The 27,619-nt window shown below is 39.4% G+C and overlaps 2 protein-coding genes across 4 annotated transcripts in view; one reads left to right on the plus strand and one right to left on the minus strand.

Moving 5' to 3' along the window:
- The window catches only part of gpd2 (glycerol-3-phosphate dehydrogenase 2 (mitochondrial)), a 28,593-nt gene extending 11,464 nt beyond the window's left edge, over nt 1-17,129 (minus strand). The window contains exons 1-10 of one of the 2 annotated variants that reach the window (XM_067582949.1): nt 17,030-17,129; nt 12,581-12,687; nt 8,643-8,814; nt 7,703-7,827; nt 7,513-7,610; nt 6,986-7,149; nt 4,271-4,435; nt 3,548-3,692; nt 2,528-2,721; nt 45-179 (exon numbers count right to left, since the gene is read on the minus strand). In XM_067582949.1, the coding sequence (XP_067439050.1) occupies nt 45-179; nt 2,528-2,721; nt 3,548-3,692; nt 4,271-4,435; nt 6,986-7,149; nt 7,513-7,610; nt 7,703-7,827; nt 8,643-8,814; nt 12,581-12,682 (1,300 nt within the window). In that variant the 5' untranslated portion in view covers nt 12,683-12,687; nt 17,030-17,129. Of the gene's footprint in view, nt 1-44; nt 180-2,527; nt 2,722-3,547; nt 3,693-4,270; nt 4,436-6,985; nt 7,150-7,512; nt 7,611-7,702; nt 7,828-8,642; nt 8,815-11,298; nt 11,725-12,580; nt 12,688-17,029 lie in introns of those variants that run through there. The other variant, XM_067582948.1, reaches the window with a different exon arrangement.
- A 1,524-nt stretch (nt 17,130-18,653) lies between these two features.
- On the plus strand, nt 18,654-24,288 carry LOC137177236 (nuclear receptor subfamily 4 group A member 2-like). Of its 2 annotated transcripts, none has more exons than XM_067583410.1 (8): nt 18,654-18,841; nt 18,946-19,000; nt 19,387-20,234; nt 21,608-21,737; nt 21,861-22,015; nt 22,191-22,390; nt 22,769-22,947; nt 23,456-24,288. In XM_067583410.1, the coding sequence occupies exons 3-8, from the start codon at nt 19,392-19,394 to the stop codon at nt 23,713-23,715; spliced, it is 1,767 nt and encodes a 588-aa protein (XP_067439511.1). In that variant the 5' UTR covers nt 18,654-18,841; nt 18,946-19,000; nt 19,387-19,391; the 3' UTR covers nt 23,716-24,288. The 2 variants fall into 2 exon arrangements, with proteins under 2 accessions (XP_067439511.1, XP_067439512.1); XM_067583411.1 differs by having other exon boundaries at nt 18,949-19,000.
- The last annotated feature ends 3,331 nt before the right edge of the window (nt 24,289-27,619 follow it).

Raw genomic sequence — 27,619 nt, forward strand, 5'->3', positions numbered from 1 at the left:
CAGCTACTTCTCAAATATTCAAACACGCGCAAAAACCAACTGACCAGCAATGGTGACCAGTCCGCTGTCACTGACACTGACGATGTGGTTCCTGCAGATGGACTGAGTGTCTTTAGAGTTGGGGTCCGTCACCAGGGGACGGATACCGCTCCATGCTGCCAACACGTCTCCTCGACGCACTGCAGGCAACAGAAATACATTTCATTTGGTTGGACGCAAACTAACCAAGATACTTCACTTTGAATACCAAGTATTTCCTTAATAAGACAAAATAATGAGAAAAGATAGAACTTCATTCATTCTGTAGAAAGATTTTCAGTGTAGGACAATATTTCCTTTTACATCAAGAGATAAGGTTTTTACTCTCTGGACACAAGCATGGACTTCTGTAGACCCTTTAAAGTGACTATTTTGCATTTGTTTCAAATGTAATACAATTTTTTCATTACAAATGATAATATCAGCTTTACAATTTGAGTGAAAAGTAGTAAGTAACATCTAGAATTTGGTATTTCCCCCTTTTTTCTTTAATGACAGCATGAGCTCGCATGGACTCCACAAATTTGTGCAAAACCTGATGACCCATGTTATCCCAGCATGATTTGACAATGTTCCAAAGAGCTTCTTGTGATGTCACAGAGTGCTCGGCTTTCTCAGTCTTCAAGTGCCCCCATAAATGTTCAATGGAAAGTCCATGACAGTCAGGACTTCTTTGGTCTTCTTTGGTCTTCAAGTAGTTCTTGCAAAGCTTTGAGGCGTGTTTGGGGTCATTATCCTGGTGCAGCATGAATCCTTCTCCACAAAGATGCAAACCAGAGGGTTTAGCATGTCTCTGAAGAATGGAGTGCTACTTCTCCTTGGTCACGGTGGAGTCAATTCGGTGCAGGCGTCCAACTTCAGAGCAGACAAAACACCCCGAGACTTGAATAATCCCACCATCATGTTTCACTGTTGGTTTGATACACTGCATTCCTCTCCTTACATACACCCCTCTGTTACTGCCATAAATCTCAAACTTGGATTGAACTCTGACTTTTTTCCAGTCATTCGCTGTGAAATGCCGGTGTTTCTTAGCCCACCCCAAGCGTTTGGCCTTGTTTCCCCTGTTGAGAAGTGGTTTAGAAACTCCTGCTCGTCCTCTGAGACCACTACAAGACAGCCTTCTTTTGACAGTACTTTCACTGATTGGAGTCTTGTGTTCTTTATTTAGCAAATTCTGTATGTGTGATGAAGTTGTTTTTCTATCTCTCAGGGAACTAAGCTTGATGTATTGATCTTCTGATGGTGTGGTCACTTTTGGTCTACCTGATCGTGCTTTGGATACAACTGATCCAGTTTCTGCAAAGCGTTTCAGAGTTCCAAGCACTGCCCTCTTAGAAACCTTCAGTCCAGCCCCTCTTTGTTTAGAGTAACACTTTGACTTCTTTGCTGGAAACTTGAGGCACAGCCATATTTATAACAGGTGAAACACTGGCTGCAAGTTGAGTCACTTGAACGAGCCTCTCATGAGAAGATCAAATCCACCTGAGTGTCATCTGAACACTTCAATGGAAGGGATAAAACTCAACGAAATTTGACAAATGTGATTGCCGACCTAGAAACAGTTCATTTTCAATGTGGACCCCACTGTAGATCCATACATTTATGCTTAACCAGAATAATGGTGGTTCTTGGTAACTTGGAGTTAGAATGATGTGAAAGAGCTGATATTGAAATTATTCACTGGGATACATTAGTGTTGAACAGACTGTAATTTACCCTAATGCTGGGTAATAATCTCATTGTACCAGAGCTACAACCATTAGTCGATTAAGAAAATTAATTGGCAACAATTTTGATAATCAAGTAATTGGTTCAAGCTATTTTTGAGCAAAAATGACTTCCCAAATATGAATATTTTCTGGTTTTCATGCTTCTCTATGATAATAAAAAACAATTATCTTTGGGTTTTGGACTATGATCAGATTAGTCATGGGCTCTGGGAATTTGACATTTTATGAACTACATGAATAATCAATTAATCAAGAAAATAATCATTAGATGCAGCCTTTACATCTCTACTAACTGTTCAAACTAATTGATATTTTAACAACTTGCTGATCCTAATTGCGTGAGTCATAAAACCATATATGCACATACAATACATGATATAAAAAATACAGATATCCAAAACAACACTGACTCAATATAACAGTATAAAGGGGGGATCTCTCCTTGAATTTCTTCTCACACTGTAATATGTGATATTTGACTATACAAGCAAACTTAATTTTACTTTAGTTTATGTTTGTTTTTAGACTTTGCTTTTCCACACACTCTGCCTCTGGCACAAAAAAAAAAATCCTATGGTGCAACAGGAAGGATTTTCTGAAATAGTACTTAGCAGCATGGTTAGAAAAACAAAAAAAAAGGAAGAAAAAGTAGAAAAAATAGGAACTCAAAAGAACAACATTGTCTAAAAACACTTAGAGAATCCTCTAAGTGACTGCACGCTCCTCAAAATCAAACAAAAGGGGACTCCAAGTACCTTCTACATCAGGGCTGAGGTAGTTGCGCACCTCACTCAGGATGAAGTTGATGTCGTCCTCCCCCGGGATGGGGTGGGCTGTCACGCTGGTGGGCGTGTCGGTCGTCCCGGCGATGGTCATCTTCTGCCAGGGCAGGAAGAAGATGACACGCCCGTCGCTTGTCGCCGGATCCAGCAAACCCATATTGTCAGGGCTGTGGGAAAGAAAAGGCAGGAAGAGGATTTATTATTGTTATTATAAGTGTATTAACAGAAGGGGTTTCGTTAATATTATTACTGTGTCATGTTGATAATCAGTTCATATCAGAGAAGAATGAATGGGTAGTGAGGAAGAGGAGGTGTAGAGGAGACAAAAAAGAGAAAAAAAAAAAAAGGGTGAGGAGGAGGAGGGCGACAAATTGAGTAGGTGAGGAGTAAAAAAGGAGGAAAATAGGAGAAAACACAAGGAGAGGAAGAGGAGGGAGGTGGCAGATAGAGGCAGGAGGAAGATGAGAGAAAGGGAGGAAGAGAATTAGGTGGTTGGCATTTCTGGTGCTGTTCAAAGGGCTCGCGCTCCCTCGGGTTTCGCTCAATAAGCTTCGCTGAACTTTAAAAAACCCCGACTTCAACAAAACCACTCTATTGCTCCGCTGTATCTTAAGCAGAGGAGATTGTCCTTTGCATGTAAGCATAGGTCAGATAATATTTAGCCAGCTTAGTATTTACACATAAGAATGAGAAAACATGGAGGAATAAATATCTACAAGTTAATGCATTTGAAATACCAAAAAACCTGAGGAGGAGTAAAAAAAAAAGGCAGGTTGGAAAGCAGGAAAAAGGCCTGAAAATGAGACCAGCGTTCCTATTTTGATACATTTAAATGACACATGCAGCAAAATGAGCAGAATGATGGGGTTTTTCTTGCACAGTTTATCCAGTTAAATGTTTATTCTGACTGGTTTTGTGACTGGTAAAAAAAATACACTGTGTGGTAGGAGGTTGGCTGTATATAAATGTATAAATGAGAGTGTTTCGAAGTACCTGTAGTAACCGGGGATGACGATGTGTACACCAGCGCTGGGTTGGCAGATGTTGGTGTTTTCCTGGTTGTCCATCTTCCTCAGTGAGTCTGTGAATGGCCCAGTGGCGTTGATCACACACTTGGCTTTAATGTCAAATTCCTCTCCTGTAAAGGGTAAATGATGGTTAAACACCTTTGGTGTTACAGTAAGAACAGAGAGAACTCAACTGTCTTTGGTAGTTTTTTTAATCGATACAGTTTGGAGGATGAGAAAGACGGAGTGAATGAAACACATGGCTCACTGTCTTGGTAGTTCAAAACTGAACAGTAGCAGCTTATAAATGTATATCAGCTAAGTCTTGCTTACATTTCAACTGAATTTTACATTTAATAACTGAAAAGAAGAAGAAAACAAACCATTTTAGCTGCTTGATGATTAAAAATTTGCAATTAAAATAGGCATAAAATACCTGAAAATAACAAAAAACAAATACAAAAAAGGCATTTATAATTATTTTACCCCTTTAAAATGACAGTTGGTCAACCTTCTAATTGGCTCATAATGTAACAGCACTCAGCTGATCCCTCCAGAGTGACTTAAAATGAATTCTGCTCATAAACTTAATATAAAACTTGATTGCAGAGGTGATCAAAGGTCTAAACTTTTATGTACGGGAGGGACTCTCTACGTGTTGGTTCAGGGATTCACAGACACTCATATAAAAACAACCTGCATGATTCACCTGTGATGACGTCCCTGCAGTGGGCACCGCACACCCTCTCCTTGCCAGTCTGCGGGTCTTTCGTCTTCAGCAAGTGAACCACCTCGGTGTAGTTGGAGATGGCGGCGCCGTAGCGGGCAGCTGTGAGGGCGATGGCCAGGTTCATACGAGCGTCATTGTGCTGCCCTGCAGGGGAGAAAGAGAAGTGTGAGACTTTCTGAAAGGATGGAAGTGAAATAAGAGGAGGAGGGGGCAAAACTTGCTTTAGAACGGTTCCTCCAAAATCATTATTACTGTATTACAAAGAAACATTAGGATAGGAAAACATTCAACCCAACTATCAACACTATTGTGTCCTTTTATCACAGAAAAAGGTGCTACATGGATCAATCTATGAAGTAATAAAGATTTCCTAACATCACTTTAACACGGAAAAAGCTAATGATTAACTGCAGGCTGACAATGTCAATGTAAAATATAAATGAATATCAAGAAGTCTGAGTACATTTCATATCAAAAGAGCTTTGGATTTTGTTTTCTGAAGTTATATCACAATTATAATTGTATTAAATGACTCTGAATCAACTTAGTCTGCATTTTGCTGTTTTAGGCTGTTTCTAAAACTAGTTTTACAGGTTTGTAGTGTGCAAACAGACGTTCAGTTATATATAAATGTTCCAGATTACCGTCTCAAATGTGAATAAATATGTGTTTAATGACAGAAGAGATGGAGATGGTTGACGGAGGGATTTTAAATAAGAAGGAAGGATGACTTATTTTCCTCTCAACAACGGTTGTGCTATTCCTTAACTCATTTCTTATCCCTCTAATATTCTCACATACAAACATTTACCAGTCCTAACGTCCCTTACTCAGATGCTCTGTTTTGGTTTGTGGGTTTACTGCTTCTGAGCATAATCAGTGTTTCTGGTAGCATTTACATGTCTGTTGTACCTGCAATTGTGATATAAGCCGATATACCATCCAGCCAATTCAAAAAGAGAGGATCTGGACTACACATTTGCTGTCCTGCTCCTACAGAGAATAAAAGAGCTGCTGCTGTTGTTGTTGGTGGCGGCAGGAGCAGCAGTAACCAAGACAACGGGAGAAATAGCTGTTTCTCAGCCGGTCCGACCCGCCGCCGATGCTCCTCTGCGCTCCACACCGCCGGGAGAGAAGGTCAGATCTCGAAATGTCACGGGTGTGATTGTTCCAGACGGCATAATTGGAGAAAAGACGCCCCACCCCTCCACCATCCCAGCCCTGTGCCCCCTCAGAGCAGATGATGGCGGGGGGGGGGGGTGGAAATCAAACATATGCTGCTTTGCACCAAGAAAATGCTCTTCCCTTTTTCCAGTCTGCAGTAAATCCAGTTAAAATTGGACACTTACATTTAGCTTTATGTTTGGAGGGTGAAAATGGTTTTTGTTATGGTTTTAAAAAATACTATTTTGTAGTCAGTACGCAATGTCTATAGAATATAAGTTACAGCATCTGCCAAAATGCAAATTAATCTCTCAAGATAGCTAATTGCTTATAAAATGTGCTGTACAGCTGTGAATTTATATTAAAAAAACAAACAAATTACAGTCAAAACAAGAGTTATATAAGATATATGTAGTAAATATAAGAGTTATATTATTAATTAGTAGATAATTAATTTTGGAACCAAATTGTTTAAGTTATATCCTTTAAAAAGATGCATCACACACTAACAATATGCAGATTTTGCTGCTGAATACCATAAAAAAAAAGAGACCATTAAAAGCCTCTCTAAGCCGCGTCATTTCTAAAACACATCCGCCTGTTGTCATTGGACGTGACGAGCTGATACCCAGTGAAGCCTACAGTAACAGACACATCACCCGCGGATACAAAGTTGTTATTTTCAGTGGCGGAAAGGAAAAGCAGCCTGCGGCCTGAAGCTCCTCACACTCAGCTGGACACTCAGCATATGGTTGGTTCCCCTCCGCACCCATCCGGGGAACACGCAACCTTTAATGCCACAGGGACGAGGGCATCCTACCAGCCTGTCAACACATTTTGTTAGGGACCAGTGGAGATGTGAAGGCCATGGGCAAGATTTGCATCTGAGGCCTATTTTAACAGCGTGTAATCTTCTACACTACCTAGAGATTTTTCATTTATGAGAACTGCTGCCTCCAAGTTTTATAGCATTACCATTTATTCAGAACCAGGATTTTTAAATATGAAACCAATTAAAATTCTGTATTTTACTTTTGCACTGTTCCCATACTAGGTGCTCTTTAATGCACTGAATTCTAAATGCATGTTATATCACATGAAAATAGACATCATAAATCAAAACTACCTTATATTTTCAAAATGTGTGCTTTTTAAGAAAGCATAAAGTTATTTTCCAGTAGACTCGAGGCATTTTGAAAACAAAAAACAAGCTTTTTCGCAGGGTGTCTGGCCTGTAAACTGTCAGCTTTTAGTTCACATTTCAATAACAGAAGCATGCTTTAAATTTTGCTGCTATATCACTCTCTTATGGTTATGTTTCATCACTAACTGATTCAATTTATTGTATTGGAAAGGAACAAGAAGGGAAAACAGTGTAAAAGGGCAAAAACACTGATTCGGCTGCTTTGTACATGTTGACAGAAAATAAAGAGATTATGACAGAGTAATGAATCAACAAACAAAGCCTGCTTTTTAGATGACTGTCCACACATGGCGGTGTCTCCGATTTAAAGCAAAGCAGTCGCTCACCGTCATAGTAGACAATGGCTCCCACCAACTTGTCCTTCTTCAGCATGGGGAAAAGCTCCAAGGCCTTCGTCTTACTGAGGACGTAGCTGCTCTTCAGGCACTGGATCCCAGCCACCAAGTCGTACATCTTGATCCCTGCCCAGTAATAAGGCAACTGCCACCATCTTGGGAATTAACACAGTGATTAGGGCTAGATTGAAGAGACCACATGTCCACTGATAGTGAGGCTGTATTCACATAACATCCAAAGGCTAAAAATATCTCCTACATCTGTGAGATATTAGAGGAAGCCCAGAGGGCTCCTTATTCACTAAGACCTGCTCACAACCAGTCAGTTAATATGCAATAGTTATGATGCATAAACAGGTACAATATTCTACAATAATTTCAGAGTACTGGCTTTAAAATTGATTGTCAGACAGTAATCAGCTCTGACAATTTCAGCTCCTTCTGTACATTATTCCATGAAGAGAGAGAAACTATATTCATCTACATTTATTTAATTTTATTCAACTGAATTCATTTACTTGTAAACAGGAAGCATGATGGGTAGCGGCGCTGACAGGTGAGGTGCAATCTCCAGGAGGTTGGCTCGCTCGTGCAGGGCCTCTTTCACCATCATGTACTGTTTAAAAGAAAGAGGAATAAAAAGATCATGACAGGGAAGTGCGACAAATCAGGGAGACAGAGATGAAAAATAACAAGATGGAGAGGAACCTGTTCGTAGTCTAACTGCATGATGGCCTTCTGGAGGTAGCGCACTCCACCGTGGATGAGTTTGGTACTGCGGCTGCTCGTTCCTGAAGAGAAATCACTTCTCTCGACAAGAGCAGTCTTGAGGTCTGGGACAGACAGCAGAGGATACTTTAATACTCATATACAGTACGCTGTTGTTATGTTTGAGAAATATAAAAGTTAGAAAGGCTCAAATTATTTAGAGGTTGTTCAACCAGGAGCGTATGTTTGGTTTCAGAAGTCAGAGGGGACTCAGACAAATGGTCGTCGTGTCTTCCACAAGTCTTACAAAGAAAACAGAAATGCAGCAACTGTTTCTGTTTTCCTGCTGCACTAACCCTGATAATTATACTTAGTTTTACTGATAGAAGAGAGAGCTGAGATACAATCAGGCTTGTCTTTTGTTGCCTTTGTTTTGATCAATGTTCAATATTAATTCTAATATTACACATTGTCACCAGTAAATCTAAATATGAATTGAATTGTTTTTTGGTGATGAGGGTGAGTAGTTTTCATCTGCAGAGCTTACTATCAGGCTGTGTGTCCCGCCCCAATGAGCTATCAGATGATTAGGGCAGCCGGTATGTTGCCTTAAAAAGCAAAACCCAGGGCAAGCCGTGAAGGTGACCTAGCTGTGTCATATCTGCATTTTTATCAATTTAGAGCTATCTGGATTACTTTAGCAAGTCACTAAAACTTCAGCCGGGAAGAGGGAGGAACAAACCTGAACATGTCTGACTATTCCAAGCGGAAATTACAGCTTTGCGTTTGACATTTCGATAACTACTGAAAGGTAAATCATACTGTAAGGGTCTCATGCTCAATCATGACTCAATAAGGACATTATAGAGCCTGAAAGCTGCTACATCCCAAGAGAGTGTTGTACTCGAAAGCAGATAGGACCTGTTGACAGCGAGCTTACTGCGTGTGACAGCATCTAAGGCACATCCTGCACCCGTGGCTCCTCCTCCGACAACCAGAACATCAAACTCCTCAGTGTTTTTCAGCGCGGCGAGCTGGGCCTGCCGAGAAGGAAACTCGTCCGCGAAGGGAACCTTCAGCTCTGCTTCTGCTGCTACATGGGATAACCGTGCCTGGACGTGACACAGACACACACATATACACCAAAACAATGAGCACGCTGCCTTTTTGTAACTTCAAACAGCTTCACATTCAGTCCCTGAATTGATTTGACACTTTATTTGTGCAAAACAACAAAGTTCTATGTTAATTTCTATGTTAAATCATTAGTAAATACTATGTTAAGCAATACAAAAATTCAAAATCATAGCAACACTTTTCTTGGAGGCATTTTGAAACATTATAAGCACAATGCAAACACACTGCCAGTGTAATGTGTTTAGCACTTCAAAAGATTACATGTGATATAACGCATGCAATCATTTCAATACATTATGGCATGAGTGTGTAATGAGATAAGACACTCAGTTGTATGCGTGCTTATAAGAGGCTTTATTTTGTTTTAATGGATAGAATATAATGTATGAAAGGTTGGGCGTTAGGTCTGAGTGGCTGTTTTTCATTGTGGTTTTGATTTCATAAGAAATTGTGACGCATGATATTATGAAAGAAAACGAAAATAGCCCGACCAATCCTGGACTTTCGAGATCGATTCCACAACACATGACAGAGAGAAACATTTTTGATAATAATCTCTTACATTTGGGGGTTTTTTATGGGGGGAGGAAGCATGGGAAAGCGAGCAGAGTTCACCATAAAACAGAAGTACGTGGCTGAAGCCAGGGGTGATGTGGTTACATGGGATGCATCGTAACCACTAAACCACTAGGATGTCCTTGTTGGTTTATTTTAAGAATTGTGACAAAGATATGCACTGAATAGGAACATTTTACTGTTGAAAAATCGACCTGAGTGTTTTTCTGGTGGACAAACTATGTAATGGAGACACTTTTAAATTATCTCACATATCTTGGAGCAACTCTGAACTGCAACTGAACAACACTGACATTATTATATAGCATTAAAATATGTGCTATAAGCTAATATGAGCTAATATACAGGCTAAGACGGTTTACTGGTCCAGCTCTGAAAATTACAGTAAAATAGACCATCTAATAAAATGTAAAGTTTATTTATAACCTAAAATATTACATTTACATGAGTCCAATTTTACATTTTCTGAATTTTCCCGAAAGAAACATGTATGAATGAGAAGAAGAGAGGAAAAAGAAGAAACCACATCACGCCAGTTCTGACTTCATAACATTTCCTCTCTGTAGCTTTTAGAATGAATTTTAAAGTCTTTTTTATTGGTTTACAAAGCTTTAAACGACTTAGGCCCAGCCTACTGTATTTAACCAAACTTTTAAATCTATATATTCCTGCGTGAGCCTTTATATCCAGCTACTCTCTCAACACCATACTTACCAGTACCAAAATACTGGAGATGTAGCTTTTTCCATCTATGCCCCTAAACTGTGGAACAGCTTTCCAGCAGACATCAAACAGTAGTGCCCTTTAAAAAAACAGCTAAAAACTTAGCTTTTAATTTAGTGTTTAAACTGCTTTTTAATTATGTATTTAATTTAATAACTTAATAATCAAGTTTTTAGGTTGTTTTTATTCTTATTCATAAATTCTGTATTGTTTTTATTCTATTTTATGTTTTTAAATCTACATAAATTGTGCCATATAAATATATTTGTATTAACTGATTGAAATAAGAATGAAAAATAGGCAAATTAAGTAACTGTACTTAATTAACCATTAGAAGTGACATGGCAACCAAATACAGCACAGTTGGAATGTATTTCAATCAATCCAAGAATGAGCTTTCAATCTCAAATCCAAGATTGGTTTGCTGCAGCTATTCTCAGCAGAAAGTCAGGTTATAATGTGCTTATGATGTCATATCGCCTTTAGTTTCCAAGTGAAGTGTTGCTGAATAACCCAGAATATATTCTTGATGTAATAATAAGGTTAATAAAGGGCTGGGGGTTACCACCTGCTTCAACATGCTGCTTATCTTTGCAAAACCCACAAAATAAACCACATCCCAGTCTTTTGAACATCACCGTTTGATTAGCAAAAGAATTAAAGAAATAATCACAACTACAGTAAAAAACACAGCTCCTCTCTGATATGAGGATGTGGGATTTCACCTCTAATGAAATATTTATTCATTTTTCTATTTAGCAGTTCGAGCTAAATGATTGCATCAAGCTGCTTTGAAGCCACCCCGGCATTTGACTTGCAAATAGTAGCAAGTGCTTGTAATTTAGGTCTGCAACCGCAAACAAGGCAGTGATATAATCATTGTCTATTTTTGATGATGCATACAGACAAACACCGCCACAGAATTAAGTGCCAGCGTGCCCCCTGTAATCAAGTTAAGTCAGTGAATGGCACAGCAAAGCCCATGCTAATAGCCAATCGGCCGCTGCCTTGAAAACTTCTCCAAGCCATAAGCCCTTGCTAAAGGAGAGAAGACGGACATTCATCTCATCAGCGTTTGCAATTACTGGGATTAGAGGCATGCATGATTACAAACTATTGTGAAAATAATTATATTTCATCAGGGTTGACTTCTTGCTTACCAATCCATGCTTGGTTGCGAGGACGACGATGGGCAAGAGAAGACATTATCGCACCAGGACACAAAACAAAGTTCACATTAGGTTGTACAGTCAAATAAAGTCTGGTATGTAGTTTTGTGGCATGCCAAAAATAGGTCTTTGTCAGGTCAGAGGTCAGGGGAAACACAGCTGCCTGTCCATCTTAAATGAAGCCAGGTCACATGGTTACTTAAGTGTTCATGGAGATGATTCGAGTTTGGAGGTGAGACGGTAACGCCAGCAGTGCTCCTGCCTTTTGTTCTCTAAGCACCTGAATTCCTCAAGTGTTTGTTGTCGTCCGTCTGGACTGACCAGTGACTAAACATTATTTGGAGTCTGTAGTCTACAGAGTTGAGAGTTTGGGGGTTTATGTGTCAGTTTAACCTTTAGATAAACACAAAATTTATATCAAATAGATTAAAAAAATAATTTTAAATACAGTAAGCACAATAATCTGAGAAAAACATGATTCTTAACTTAAGCATGCTAGGACTTCCCAACACAGTTTTTTCAATACTCAAACTAAAATAAATTGGGCTAGGAGCTGGGTGATGTATAGCTGTGTTACCAAGGCAACCGTAAGAGGTGCTACCTCTCCCCTTAGACTTCCTGGAAGTCAAAATGGGGGAGGGGGAGGGTCAAAAACCTCTGCTGACAACATTTAACTTTATTAGTTAATTCTAAAAGGCTGAATAGTAAAACCGCCGCACCTCATGGAGCTAATGGAACAAGCTGTCCTTGATTGACCTATTACATTTTATTACATAGTCATCTTGTCATGACAGTAGTTGTAGCAAGTGAACACTGTACAGGATCAGAAAGGGGGAAAACCCTAGAGGTGATCAGTTCCGTAAGAGTTTAAACAACAAACGTGACAGTACAACAAAATATGTTCATAACTGTATATAATAACTGCCGTGCAGGTCAGGATCCGGTGCCTGCATCGAGACAAAAGCAAACACATTCCAAAATCTAGATAGGACATGCCCTGAAAGGCAGTCCCTCCCTGCTAAGTACACCTTTTCTTTAGGCAAATATATACTCTCAAATATGCAATATACAAATGCAGAAGGCATTACGGTTAAGGGTACAAAATACTGACATTTAGAAGTCTAAGAAAATATGCCTTCAGTCAAACAATTCTCTCTCTTACAATTATGCAAAACTGGAGTTCTTGCAAACTGTAATCATGCAACAAGAAACAAAGGAAATATTTGGTTTAGCAGCTCAAACAGAGAGGGGACATCGTCTCTCATCAGCTTACCTTCGCCTTTCTGTACTCAACTAGCTGCGACAGGCCAAAAACTGTGGCAACCGCCCCGCCGCCTATGATCGCCGTCCGTTTCAGAGCCTTCCTGAACGCCATTGGCCCTGCGGAGAAAGTAAAGTGCAGTCAGGAGACAGAGCCGGGACACCGGGGTTTACGAGGCTTTTGACATGACAGGGGATCATGTGAAGGAGGCATGCAAGCCTCAGAGAGGGGAGGAGGGAGGATCCAAAAAAGAAGACACAACAAGACAAAAAGTTCACGTGGAGAAGACGTAGAAAGAAGCTGAGGAATACTGTAAGAGTATGCTGGTGTGTGTTTATGTCAAATTTACCCTGATAAATTTCTCAAAAGTAAACTGTTCCTGTGCTTATTCAAACTTGGTTGATAATTCAGATAATATATTACTTATTTTAGTCATTTGAAAGGTATTTGCTTGCTCCAGTATCACTAATGCTTACTTAACTGTTGGTTAGACTCAGTAATCACTTGGAGGACACTACATTCAGCTCTGATAACTCCTGATGGGTGTTTGTCATTATTCTTGACATTTAAAACATGATCAGACATATTGATTTGCGTTGGAAAAAAAAAATTGACACATTAATCAATTATAAAAAATGACTGTCAGTTCCACCTTTTGCAAAATCATTATGTTTGTCCGACTATCCGGCGTTAACACATGTTTCCTTCACTGTGATTTGATAATTAACAGTTCTGTGCAATGCATGCAAATTCTAATATAAAGTCACTATTTATGCAGATATTTAGAAAAAAGGTTTTGAAATTTGAAGGTGTGACAGCTTTTTAAAATCTTAACCTCCCCAACAAAACGGAAAAAAGTCATAAAATCAGATACTGCACTCTCTGTTTGGATCTAAGCTAGGCTAGTTAGCTTAGCCGGACAGGTGTTGCTTTTTTCCTCATTATGTTTGATTTATCTACTGCCTTATTTAAATGACAATACAAACTCAATTATTAAGATGTTTTAGCATCATTAATAATTGTATTTTTTAAAACTACAGGTAACTGTCACTGCCCTCCGGCTAGCCTGAGCTAGCTTGAGTGCAGTATGTTTTGTAGTTCCTGAAAATTTTACATTTGGTTTTTTGTTTCAAAGATTACGCCTTTCTAGGGTATAATCATTTTTATATGGTAAAACAAATGTTAAAAAAAGTCTGGTCTAAATTCAGACCAAATCTGTAGTTCTTGTGTTTTGGATTCGTAGTAAAATAAAGAAAACTTTTTTATTACACACACTCTCCTAAATAAGTAAAGCCTCATGGTAATATCATATTAAACATGCTCTCTACAGATGCAGCCCAGTCCCATAATTTAACTATAATGACCACAGTTGCTTTTACAAGCACCTGCACTGCCAAAAAAGTACCAACAAGTCATTTAGTAGAGACTTGTTCAGTAAACAACAGCTCTAAAATCACATTTTTACTTTAAACAATTGAGAGTTGAGACACAGTATACGGTCGAAAGTATGTGGACACCCCCTCTCCACATACATTTGTTTACTTTTGATCTGGGGATGGCCCCTTTTTCTGCTGTGATAATCCCCTATGGGTGAACTGCTCAAGTGTCCACAACATTTCATTTTGACTATATAGTGTAATTCTACTTCCTTGAATCTAAGGCTACAACTAATGATTATTTTCTTTCTTGATTAATCCACTGATTACAGCCTCAATTAATCGTTAGCTCTATAAAATGGTAGTAAATAGTGGAAATGTCCATCAAAAATTCACAGCTTCGAAGTTAACATCTTCAAAATGGTTGTTTGGTCCAATTAACACTCAAATATTCAGTTTACTATCACATAAGACAAAGAAAAGTAGGATATCTCCACAATTAAGAAGGTTAAACCAGGAAATGTTTGGTAGTTTAGCTTGAAAAATTACTTAAACAATTAATCAATTATCAAAATATTTGGCTGATTATGTTTTTCTCAACTGACTAATTGTTTCAGCTCTATTTAAAACACTGATTCACTTGTCGCAGACGTTTCCAAGTATGGCTAAATAGAAAAGGCTCATCTAAAAATCAAGAAAATGACTGAAAACAGACCAAAGAACTTTTGAAACAACACATTTACAGATTGGCCAGATTATATAACTCGACGCTATGAAGCAGAAATTAAAAATAAAGCACTAAAATGACTATATTGTCCAGTTCATTAATAAGAAACTGTTGGGATAGTGCTTCCATATTCCATCAGGGTCCGGCCTAACGAGCAGAACATGATACCAGCTCTGCCTGGCAGGGCAAAGGCCTCAATTCCCACCAGGGGCAGCCCAAAAAAGCATTTGCATTCCCACTGTAACCTACTTTGAATAAAGGTTTCCAGGGAGTGGCGTACGCCGCAGCAGATTCTAATGCATTTTAATAAAACACAGCTACAGATGGCACAAATGCCAATAACCAGTTTGGTGAAACAAATGACCTATCACAAGTAACGTACCATTGTCTCGGCCAATATGAGCACCAAAAGTCAGTGTTGTATTTTTACTGACAACTTTTCACCAAATAAGAAACTGGGATTTTTATGGTTTCTTATGGGAGTATTTAATACAACTTTCAAATAACAACATAAAAGTTTACAGGAGCCTGTCCAAAAGAACGTGTACTGTGCTTTAAGGAAATAGTCTTTTATTGCCTGTAATAAAGACGTTAGGACAGAGTCTCCAGAGAACTGAAACTGTACGGTGTAAACTGTCACACCACAGCTGCGTATGTTGGATGGTAAAGCTGTGAGGTACAGTATGACCATATGACTGAAATATAATTATAGCCCTTACTGAATATTATTGGGACAGAGGGCTTCTTGAAGAGCTGGTCTACATGTTCTACACTGACAACAATAAAAAACCTGAAATAGAAACTATCAGCAAGAAATGTCTGAAACTAACACATGAAAATCTGCTTTCTAGAAGCCCTGGATATCAAACTTTTAGTGTTTTTGGTGCCAATTGAAATGTGTCTGTGGTACCGAATATCGAACAATGTCAAGCACCAAGTGTCCGGTCATATTTGTAATCTTGTTTACTTGCTGTTTCATTGGATAGTTCCCAATTTCGATCAAAATGTTGCCAGTCTTCCTGAGTTTTAGAACTGATATACTTTTCTCAATTCCTTAATTAAAGGTCATAGGTCACATACACATGTTTTTTTCTGCAAAATCAGCTTTTTTCATTGACGAAAAGAAGCAGAAGTTCTCAAATAGCAAATGTTTGCCTCAGTAAAATAGTCTTAAATCTGCTAAATGTGTCATTTAAATTAGGAAACATCAGATCAAAGCATAAATAGACAAGATTACAGATTTGAGCAGAAATTTGATGCCAACTTTCACTTTTGATAGAAAGCTCTAGTTCTAGACCATGTTATTTAAGAGAAGACAATATTTAACATTTAGAGAACTTTTTTCTTATATTGAATGAAACAAAGTATGGTACTGAAATAATAATATATTTGGGATGCCCAGGTATCATATTTAGCACACTTCTTTGTGTATTGGCCTTCAAAGCTCAATATTACCAAATCCTACTGAGTGGTGTACCACATGCTTTCACACCCTTACACAGACTGCACATTACTGAAGAATAAAAAGGCCAAATGTGACAATAATTAGCCCTGAGGAAACCTGGTGACAGGAGGGTGTAGTTTAGCCAGCTGAACCACACGCTGGAAGTGAAATTGAAGCACTAATAGATGAGTGACACAACCTGGAAATTTAACCATTTCTGTCCTCATGCTGATCTCCTCAAATTCACACTTTTGGGAAATGACTCAGACCGCCCTACATACTCATTATGAGTCAGCACAGGAGGGAGCTTCCTGTCTACAATGTGGGCTGCTTTTTGAAGAAACACATGGCTCATTTTTTCTGTTTTTTTTAGCTATGTTTTTCTAGATTATATCCATCAGTCCTGTCTGTATCGACACATAACCGGGTGGCGTTTAACAGGCAGTGATATATGATGCCAGGTAGCTGCAATACCTGTAATACTCCGCTGTGTATTACTACACAAGAGAAAGTCAGCGTCAAACTGACATCTTGCTGTGGATTAAAATGTCAGCTCTTCAGGTCTTTCAAGGAAAACCGACCGCAAGCTTCGTCTTAACGGTCACGAATAAGCTCTTTAAAAACACCTACACCTTGACAGGAAGGGCTAGCGTTACAGGAGTGTTTCCCCCCTATTTTTTTACGGTTTTAAATAACCACAATACACACATTATTCTGACATGTCTTTAGCTTTGACAGCTGACGAGAAGAGACTGTTTTTTCACTGTCGTGCAATCACTAGCAAAGAAAAACTCGCAGATGTTGCTCTGCCTTTTTGTCTCTCTGCCGACACACACAGGGTTAACAACTCATACGACAAATTTTATTTTAATGTTATAAAAACACCGGGTGATACAACAGACATTCCCACTTACAGGCTTTCTTGTTTTGCGGTTGAATAAAGCTCGCTCGGGGCGATGCAGGGCGGCGACTGAGGACATCGGTTGTTATCCAAGCCGGAGCCTGTGTTTGACAGCAGCTACAACCAGGAAACTGAGCGGCGTTGAGCGACGGCGCGAAAAGCCAATCGGAACGCAGCACCTAGCTACGCTCGTCCAATCGTATTCGAGCAGAGGCGGTGCTAAGATGTTGACGTAAACAGAGCCATACATAGATCTCCATCCTTTTCCTGCAGGATAGTTACTGTATATAAGTAATATAAACATGTTTTTTCCCTACAAAATCAGCTTTCTAATTGACGAAAAGAAGCAGAAGACAAATGCTTGCCTCAATAAAATTGTCTTAAATTTGCTAAATGTGTCATTTAAATCAGGAATTATCACATAAGAGAGATAATAAGAATACTTTATTAATCCCACAGTGGGGTAATTTGTAGTGTTACAGCAGCAAAGGGTATAGTGCAATAGAAAAGAGCATCAGTAAAAAAAGCAAGATATACTAAATAAGTAAACAGGCAGTGCATGGTTTAGTATACATTACACACATTGATATTGCACATGAGTGAATTTGTCAGTTTTGGTGTGTGTAGTCTACTGGGAGCAGTGTTGATTGTAAAGTCTGACAGCAGCAGGGAGGAAGGACCTGCGGATCAAAGCATGAAGATTACAAATTTGACCAGACATTTGATGCCATCTTGTGAGTGTGCTGCAACTAACAGTTAATTTCATTAGCGATTTATCTACTAATTATTTTCTCGATTAATCGATTCATTTTGTCTATAAAATGTCAGAAAATAACGGAAAATATCCGCAATAGTTTCCAACAGCCCAATGTGACATCCTAAAATGTCAAAAACCCAAAAATATTTAGCTTACCAACACATACGACAAAGAAAAGCATTGATCGTGACATTTGAGAACTTGAGACTAGCTCATCTTTGGCATTTTTGCTTTTAAAAAACTACAAAAATGATGATTCAATGATCAAAATAGTTTTGATTATTTTTCTGTCGCTCTACTAATCGATTAATCGACCAATCCTTGCAGCTGTACTTGTAATATAAACACCAGTCTCCCCTCCATCCGTCTCCTGCAGGATATTAATCAAGAGGGAGAAATGCCACCAGCTGTCGTTTTCTACGTCTTTCAGCGCAGGAGGCCTGGAGAGAAAATAAAACCCACAACATATAATTAGACTGACATTTCAAGTCATAGGAGACAAGATTAAATAAAAGCTGTTGAAGATGCCCATTATCAGTAAATAATTCCACTTTTAATGTTATTTCCTAACAATACCAGCATACACATGCATCGTCTTACAGCCACATGTTTGATAGTTTATCCAATCGCAATAAAATAGCTTACACATGAGGAGAACTGCAAGAAAGTGGGCCACGAGCATTATTTCCAAATAACATGCACCACTTTCTGTACCCACACACACACACACACACACACACACACACACACACACACACACACACACACACACACACACACACACACACACAAGAGAGAGACACACTCACACCACTCCACCCCTCTGTGGCTTGTGCGTAATAGGGTTTGGCACACGGGTGCGCACCACGTAAACAAAAGCACATTGTCGGTGTCACTGGCAGTCAGTCTGTAAGCCAAGAGTGGGAGAAGTGAACAGTCATTTCCTTTGCTCTCCAGACAGCGAATGGACATTTCTGGTCACAGCAAAGCTGTAATAGATACACTGCAATACTGCAGCAGAAATGGGATTACTTACTACTGTTCTCTTGCACTGGATGGAGGTCTAAGGTATTGCATATTCGACTTTTTCTCTACTGATTCATGAAGAAAGCAATGGCTGCATGTTAGTGTAATGCCTGCAAGTGATACTCTAATGATTTTTTGTTTCATAGCAGGCAAATAACAGGACAACACAACGCTTTGGAAAACAAGACAACTTGCCTTAAGGTAGTAGCTTAAATTCTGGTCTGTATGCATCCACATGTTGTTCTGCATAGTGCAAAAAATGTCCAAGTCGTTTAAGTCTAATTTAAAAAGTCTTGAAGTTGTATTTCTCTTTCAACAAGTGACCATTTCTGTGTAACGGTTGCGCAACTTGTTTCCAGTGAACTTTTTATGAATAATAATCAGGAGAATTATGAAGAAAACCTTTAAAAATATAATATTATCTAATCATATCTGCCTATTTTGAAATTGTATAACATAAGGGGGACTAACATTTAAAATAGCTTACAGTAATAGACTGAAGTCTTGCACTTTCATGCGCAATATTCAATTTTGCCAAATAACCCGTATATCATTCTGTGCTGACTGAATTATATTCATGTTTGCAGTGACCATGCCGTGCGTCCAGACCCAGTGCAGCTCCTCTCCACAAGGAGCCAGCCCGGCCTCACAGAGCGCCGTCGGAGAGCGCAGCTGCGACTTCCTCACCCCGGAGTTTGTCAAGTTTAGCATGGACCTTACCAACAATGAAATATCAGCAGCCTCGTCGGGTCCCAGTTTTGGCCCTTTAACGGACACCTACAGCTCCGGCTACGACGTTAAGCCCACATGTCTCTTCCAAATGCCGGTTCAGGGGGAGCTTCCGTGCGTCAAGGTGGAGGATGTTCACGGATGTCCGCGGTATCAGCCGAATCAGCATCATCCGCACCAATCAGACGAGCTGCTCTCCTCTCCGGGCTCAGTTTATTATTACCGGTCACCGTCGCCACACACATCCAACTTCCAAACTCCACCGGGACACATATGGGAAGACTCCGGCTCTCTGTACAGTTTCCGTCAAGACTATTTGGCGGCAGCGCACAGGAAAAACACACTATCTAGATTCTCACTGTTTTCTCTCAAACACGCGCAACACGGCAGCCAGAGCCTGTCCACCTGCCAAATGAAATTTGACGGATCTCTCCATGTGTCCATGAACCTGGACGCGGCCGGTGCGCACCAGCCGCTGGACAGCCCCGGGGTTTTGGGCTGCACTGGTCTCGGAAAGCAGCCTGGTGTAGGATTTCCTCACCCTTTCCAGCTCGCCCACAGCCACCACTTTAAGGACTATCAGAGTCCTTCGGGCCCCAGTCGAGGACCGCTGAGCGCGGAGGGGCTGTGCGCGGTGTGCGGGGATAACGCAGCCTGCCAGCACTACGGGGTGCGCACCTGCGAAGGCTGCAAGGGATTTTTCAAGGTTTGTTCTCAGTGCAACTTCATTTTAAAGCTTCATGAAAAAACTGCTATATGGAGAAATTTACAGGCAGTTGAAATGCTTGTAGGAACCTTTATTATACTGAAAAGTTGAAATGGGGTAATACAGGTGTAAGGCAGCGCTGAAAAGTGAACATTTCTGTCAAAAAGATGAAACAATCCTTTAAAATAATGTGTCTCATACTAAAGAATAAAATACCAGACTTGTTAACATGGATATCACATTTTCTCTGTACATACAGAAAAGACTACATGGCCACACTGCCGCATAATTAAACTCTAATTTCGGATAATAGGCTATAATGTAAAAATCCCACTGGGAAGCCTGACTGCCCTCCTAAATTGGTCTTTGTGCTTCAGATGCACGTTTTGATCTCTTGACACACGCATTTTAGGGGCAAATGTCCTGTATGAAAATGACCACTAACGTGCCATGAATAAAAACCTCCCCCTTCTTCTCTCTGAAGGAGATTCCCGGGGGCGATTCTCCAAATTATGAATGACCACGACCCTGTATTTACCCAGACTGCCCTGTCCGCCTGCTGAATGCCTTACACTGCCTCAGATGGCCCACAGGAGCAAGAGTGCTGCTGTTAATTTTCAAAGGACCATTTGAGGCTTTTTACTTTCCTCTCATTAAAAATGGCTCCGTAGAAACTAACAAAAAAGGTTCTTTATATTGAACAGTTTTCAAAGAACCATTCAAGGGGGTTTCTCAATGGCGTTATGCTTATGTCACTGTTCTTTGTGATACTTCTTGCTGTTTTCTTTGATATGCACCATTGCAGATCTCTTATCGCGCTTTAAAAATCTTCCAAAAAGGTTCTGTTTAGCAGATGGAAACCATATGAACACTTTCACAGCATTTCAACATCATGATGTTGGTACCACAGAGAACAATAATGTGGTTTAATTGTCTTTCAAGATGCTTGGTAAGCTGCTACCAAAGTGCAGCAATGAAAATGTTCAGAAAAGGTTCTCTGATTTATAATTCTTATGGTGTAATTTGGGTTTGTTACACAGTGGAACCCATTTTGAGGTTTTATAGCATTTCAGGATATAAGAACATTTCAGAAACACCACTACAACATGTTACCTGAGGGCTTTTTAAGTCAAACTGTAACCAAATAATCCTTGAAGAACTTTGTGTTTTTCTATATTTATAGTATTAAATAGTAAAGAGGAGATGATGGGAATGAGATTCCAAACTGAACTTGAACTCATGTCATCCAAAGTAACTATTATGTATCATCTCAACCCAATAAGCATCAATTACAACCCAATTTCTCATGAAGTGCCTCATGTCATTATATTTTTCTAACTTAGTACACTGACAAAATCTTTTTCTATCTCCAGCGTACAGTGCAAAAAAATGCCAAATACGTGTGTTTGGCTGCCAAAAACTGCCCTGTGGACAAACGCAGGAGGAACCGATGCCAATATTGTCGCTTCCAGAAGTGCCTTGCAGTGGGAATGGTCAAAGAAGGTAAGATCCAGTCTGTGCTGCAAACTGGTTTTCTTAAATCATGTGATATAATCCTCATACATCAAGGAGAAATCATATGCTCTGTATTTACACACATGTCCTGTTTCTCTTCGTGCTCTGCAGTGGTAAGGACAGACGGTCTGAAAGGTCGAAGGGGTCGCCTGCCATCTAAACCGAAAGCTCTTCCGGACTCGTCCTCGCCTGTCAGCACCCTCAGCGCCCTCATCAGGGCACACGTGGAGTCGAACCCTTCGCCCTCTCGCCTTGATTACGCCAAAGTAAGCATTGTTGGCATCATTACTCAAGAATTAATCCACTTATTGGATTACTCAGCATTCATTTCATGCTGATGCTGTTGCTTTACAGTCTTGATTGACTTTAAGTATCATTATCCTCAAACAAGTTTATGTAAAATCCAGTATTCATGGTATCTTCCCTACTTGACTCATGTAGTTCAAAGAGAGTCCTGAAAGCCCGCTGGGAGATGATGCTCAACATGTGCGGCAGTTTTATGACCTCTTGACCAGATCGATGGAGGTGATTCGAGGTTGGGCGCAGAAGATCCCGGGCTTTACCTCCCTGCCCAAGCATGACCAAGACCTCCTGTTCTACTCTGCTTTCCTGGAGCTCTTTGTTTTGCGACTGTCGTACAGGTAAACAATGGAGCGGTCATCAGACACATGGGGGACTTCCATTCTGACATGGAATTTTTGCAACAATATGCAAATGTGTTTGTTAATGCAAGAGTCAGTACACACAACAAAAGAGTATAGAGGACTAGATCAGTTTTTATAACTCTTATGTGACAGGAAGTGTGATTTAAAGCTGGAGAGGGTTCATACAAATTTTAGCAGGGTGGATAAATGCAGTGAAGAGGCTAAAATGTCTAACTACACCCCTGTTTTGGAATATAAAAGTGTCTGATAACGGGAGCAGAGGCAATATGACGTAAAAGTGTAACTAGGTAGTTTATACCCACTTGTACCATTCAGTTTTTTTTACTTTTAGCACAAGCTGTCATAATATTTCAGATCCAACCCAGAGGAAGGGAAGCTGATCTTCTGCGATGGGTCGGTGTGGCACCGGCTCCAGTGCCTGCGGGGTTTTGGGGAGTGGATTGACAGCATCGTAGAGTTCTCAGCCAATCTGCAGAGGATGAATCTGGACGTCTCCACCTTCTCCTGCATATGCACCCTCGCCCTGGTCACCGGTGAGACGCTGCTTGATGCTCACACCTCATGATTTATTTAAATGTTGCATTCGAGCGCTCTGGCCTGAGCTTTTTTTCTTGCTTTGGAAATTGGATTTTTCCCACAGTTATTGTCTTTTTTTGTCTGGAATATTAAAAGAAATGATCAGCTAAAGAAGTAGCCCAAACTTACATATTTGTGTTTTTATGTTAGAAATCCAATTATGCGGAGAGGTGCAGCTTTAACCTAGAAAAAATAACTTTTCTTTCCTTGAACCACGTGGCGTTTATGGGTCGTAAGACACATCAGAACTGATTGTAATGATATAATTTAATCCCAAATAGAAATTATTTGCGTGGGGTTTTTTCTGTCAGAAGTTATATCTTTGGATAAAAGAAATATCTCAAACCAGCAGCATATTTTCCACAAGTTTGTAGATAATTAAAGATTCCAATGTCTCATTAAAGGTTATTTTACATCATAAACCATCTAATATGTGTTTTTGAACTCTCCCTTATGGACCTGCAGAGCGGCACGGACTGAAGGAGCCCAAGAAAGTGGAGGAGCTGCAGAGCAACATCGTCAAGTGCTTGAAGGACGGCGGGATGTGTGCCGACAGAGGCTCAAACTGTTGGTCCAACCATTTGTCCAGACTTTTGGAAAAGCTGCCTGAACTTCGCACTCTGTGCATCCAAGGCCTGCAGAGGATTTTTTATTTGAAGCTGGAGGATTTGGTGCCGCCGCCTGCAATAATAGATAAGTTATTCCTCGACACGTTGCCATTTTAGAGACATGAGAGAACACATATGGGAGCGTTTTTCTGTGTTTTTTCAAGAAATTGCATTGTTAGACTACTTTTGCTTTAATCCCAACATTCATTCCTGACAGTTTGAGCTTTGTGCACTGCATAAAAAACATTTTTAAATCTAATATTGAGTCGTCAAATCACATTTTCCTCCAAACATGTGCAATCTATTTCAAGAAATGTGACCACTTACCTGTAATTTAAAGAAACTGAAGCATGATGATTCTTTTTTCTCCCTTATGTGGGTCATGCGAGGATTAAAATGACCAATTTCAACGTCTGCGAGAACAGAAAAATTTATTAATACTCTTAACAATTTGAATTTTTATTTCATTACACTTTTACAACGAGATTTGGACTGCCTGACTGCCTGTAAGTGAGCTTGTTGTTATCAGCCTGTGAAGAGACTGTTTTTATACGAGACGAATGTGTCGCATCATGTTTAGGTTCTTCATAAGATAGAGGCTATATATTAGTCATATGGTGATTAATATATAATATGCGATAGACTTTATCATAGTTTGTTGTGTTCTCAAAGTAGATATTAAACTGTCATTGTCCATGTTTTATTAAATAAATGACCTTTATTGCTGCTGGACTTTGATTTATTTAAGGTTTCATGTGGTGGACTCTTCATTTAAATTTTTTTAAGAGAGGAAATCTGAGGAAGCTCTTTAGAAGACCTGCAATGACTCGAAAATGCTGTTATTTGTAGCTAAATATTCTTTCCGATTCCTATCAATCAAAACTCAAATCAAAATCTGAACTGATATCTATTTCCTGGCGTAGAATACCGTTTTCAAGACAGATTGTTTATTATTTTACAGTCAAATGAAATATTAATAACTCTTCATGCAAGTCTAAACACATTTTAAAACGTCAGTTCTAAGAGCTTTGTTTTCACGTAGAGACGCAAGTTCTTCATAAATTTGTTATGTTCTCTGTAGTTTATCATAAAACTGTATTCAATTATATATATTTATTTTTATTTATAACATTATATTATCCCATTATTACAGTTTTACAGCCGTCTGTAAACATTTCAGGTCAAGTAATTTCATAAAACCATCATTTCTTTGTATTAAAGAGACGTAACTGCAGCTAACACAACAACTAATTACCACAAAAAGCTACAAATTCTGCAAACAAATCTCATTCAAAATTTGCTCATTTTTAAAATTCACAAAGGGAAAATTGATTCAAGATGCCAGAAAACACACAGACCAACATTCAAAATACAAATGTAAGCTGAGTTCTGTAAGGCATCATTTATAGGTCTTAAACCAGACTTCTGTTTTGTAATTTTATTGGGTAGTTTGTCATTTCCTCAACACTAAATCACATACAATACTAATGCCAAGTTTGGAGAGTATAATTAACGAATCCCTGCTATTAGATAAGCCACAAACTATATATTTGCATGTGTGTAAGTGTATGTGTGTGGCAAGGTCAAAGGTCAAAGGTTGTAGTCAGTATGTAGTAATTGAAAAAAAAGCAATAAAACATTTCATATATAGTTCCGTAAAACATGATAACAGGAAGATAGTACGTGCGTGTGTGAGTGTGTTTTATGGCCACTGGCAGCCTGACATTTCTGCCGCCCTTTGGTTAGATGTGACATTAAAGAAGTCAGTTTCTGCTGTTAGCAAAGTCCTGATTTCAGCACCTGCATCAGGAAAATCAAACACAGGAAAAAGATGAACATACTGTAGAGCTGTTGATTACTGTGGTAAATAAAATCTACAACCCAGAGCGGCTGATCATCATGTGGCAAAAGACTGCCGGTGCGGTTAAAAATGAAATTAACTTAATGGAAAAAAACATCAATTTTGGCTTTTTAAAAGTCTATAGCCCCCTGTGAACAACCAAATCCTTACATCAACAGCTTAAACATATGATTCAAAGATGTGGAATTAAATCATTAGAAATCATCCCAGCTGATTGGTACCCAGCCTCGGGCTTGTCTGCAACAATGTGACATGTTTTCTCTTCTATCTGGCAGAAAGAATCGATTTTATGGTTTGAAAAAGGTCTCAAATAAAAAAATAGGATGATGTTCCCAAGGAGGTTTTAATAGGCCTGCAGATCAATAGTGGAGGCTGTTCAATGCTCCGGCGTGGTGGGCAGAGATAGAAATGAATCGATAACGGTATCGGAGAAACGTCCAATTTATTCTGATGATGATGGTGATTGACAGGTAGAGAGTGTACAATATCAGATATTTCATAGCAAAACTACAGCGCTAGCTACAATGCTAACTAGGTGGTACCACAGATACAGGATCATTATAGAAATAGCTTATAGGAATAGTAGTGAATAAAAATAGCAGTAGTCTATGATGTCACTATAAAGTCATTTTTGAGCACTACAGACATATGCCCTATAGTGATACACAGGAATTATATTGAGATACATTATGTAGCCAAAAGTATGTGGACAGCTGTTTCCAAATACTTTCATGTACTTTTGCTCCATTTTTCATGTCCATATATATACGTTGAAAGAGTTATTAGTTGCTGTAATCATTCCTCATTTCGAACAGGGAGATCCCTTCCTAACATGACGTTTGTTATGTTATGTTAGCCCCACCCCCCTGACCCCCCCACCACCAAAGTGTTTTCCTGCTGAGCCGCAGGGGAGCCACATAAAAGTATCTATTTTGAGCTAAAAAACAGACTACTGAGGCCTCATATTAGCTTTAGTTAATGTTTGGAAAGTGGGTTTTGTCCATCGTCTTTTACTGTGTATTTCATAGAACGTGAAACGTTTTTTTCGCTTCATTCACATGAGTTTGACCTTTTGTGTTTAGCCGATGTACCAACTGTACGTTAGCTGTAAGCTTGTTACAGTAATAATCTTGAAGATTTTCATTTAAATAAATGTCTGTTAAGTCACTATCTATCACCCAATGTGGTAACACAATGGTGACTGAGCGCACTGATGAAAGCCCTTGCATTTGCAGTATTAGGAGTACTATGAACTAGGTGTCGGTGGTGACACACCTGGGAAAAATTCAAAGGCGGTGCACAGTTAGTGATACGTTTTTCCTTCACCCAGCAGTGATTGGTCCACCAGAGAGGGTGGGCGGAGCTAATGCAACAGATTTGTTTTTTCTGGTCTCTGCTAGCATGACGTCACACAGGCAACACTGGTTTGGATCTCTGGGAAGTGAAGTCCAAAAACACACCTGCAATTACTGCTTATCGCCACAGGTGCTGCCAAAGAGAGTGAAACGGAGATCTTTGAGATTGTTAATTTAAGAACAGATGTGCCGACTGTGTCTGTGTGTTTGTGTTCAGTTCAACTTCTCACTGAACTAAGACACTCAGATCCTCTTGTCATTTATGAAGCAGATTTACAAAGCTCCAGGACCGAGCAATTTTTTCACTCAAGTTGAAACACTTTTTGTGCTGATGGGTCTTCATGTCAATTCCAGTCTTTTTATTGCTTTTATATGCAATTGTGCTGCCTCTAAAATTTGCTTTGTGTTCTGTCTGAACACACAGTTACACTGGGAGAGAATTTCTTCATGTATGTGCAGAAGGACCAATTACAACGACGACAAACTCTTTTAATGTCCATATGGACACGTGAGTGTTGTTTAAATATGGACTTGACAAAAACTGAATGTGTCCTTTAAGGGACATGTTAAATGTGTGCTTCCAATTTTGTGGCAACAGTTTGGAGAAGGTCATTTCCTGTTTGTGTGACAATACCCCTGTGCACAAAGCCATAAAGGTCCATGGTGAAGAAGAGCTTGACTGGCCTGGACAGAGGCCTGACCTCAACTCCATCCAATACCTTTGGGATCCTTTAAGAGCCAACATCTTGTGGAAAGTCTTCCCAGAAGAGTGGAGGCTGTCATAGCAGGAGAATAATGACTATGG

Source organism: Thunnus thynnus, chromosome 24 (genome assembly GCF_963924715.1).
Source record: "Thunnus thynnus chromosome 24, fThuThy2.1, whole genome shotgun sequence".
Taxonomy (NCBI): domain Eukaryota; kingdom Metazoa; phylum Chordata; class Actinopteri; order Scombriformes; family Scombridae; genus Thunnus; species Thunnus thynnus.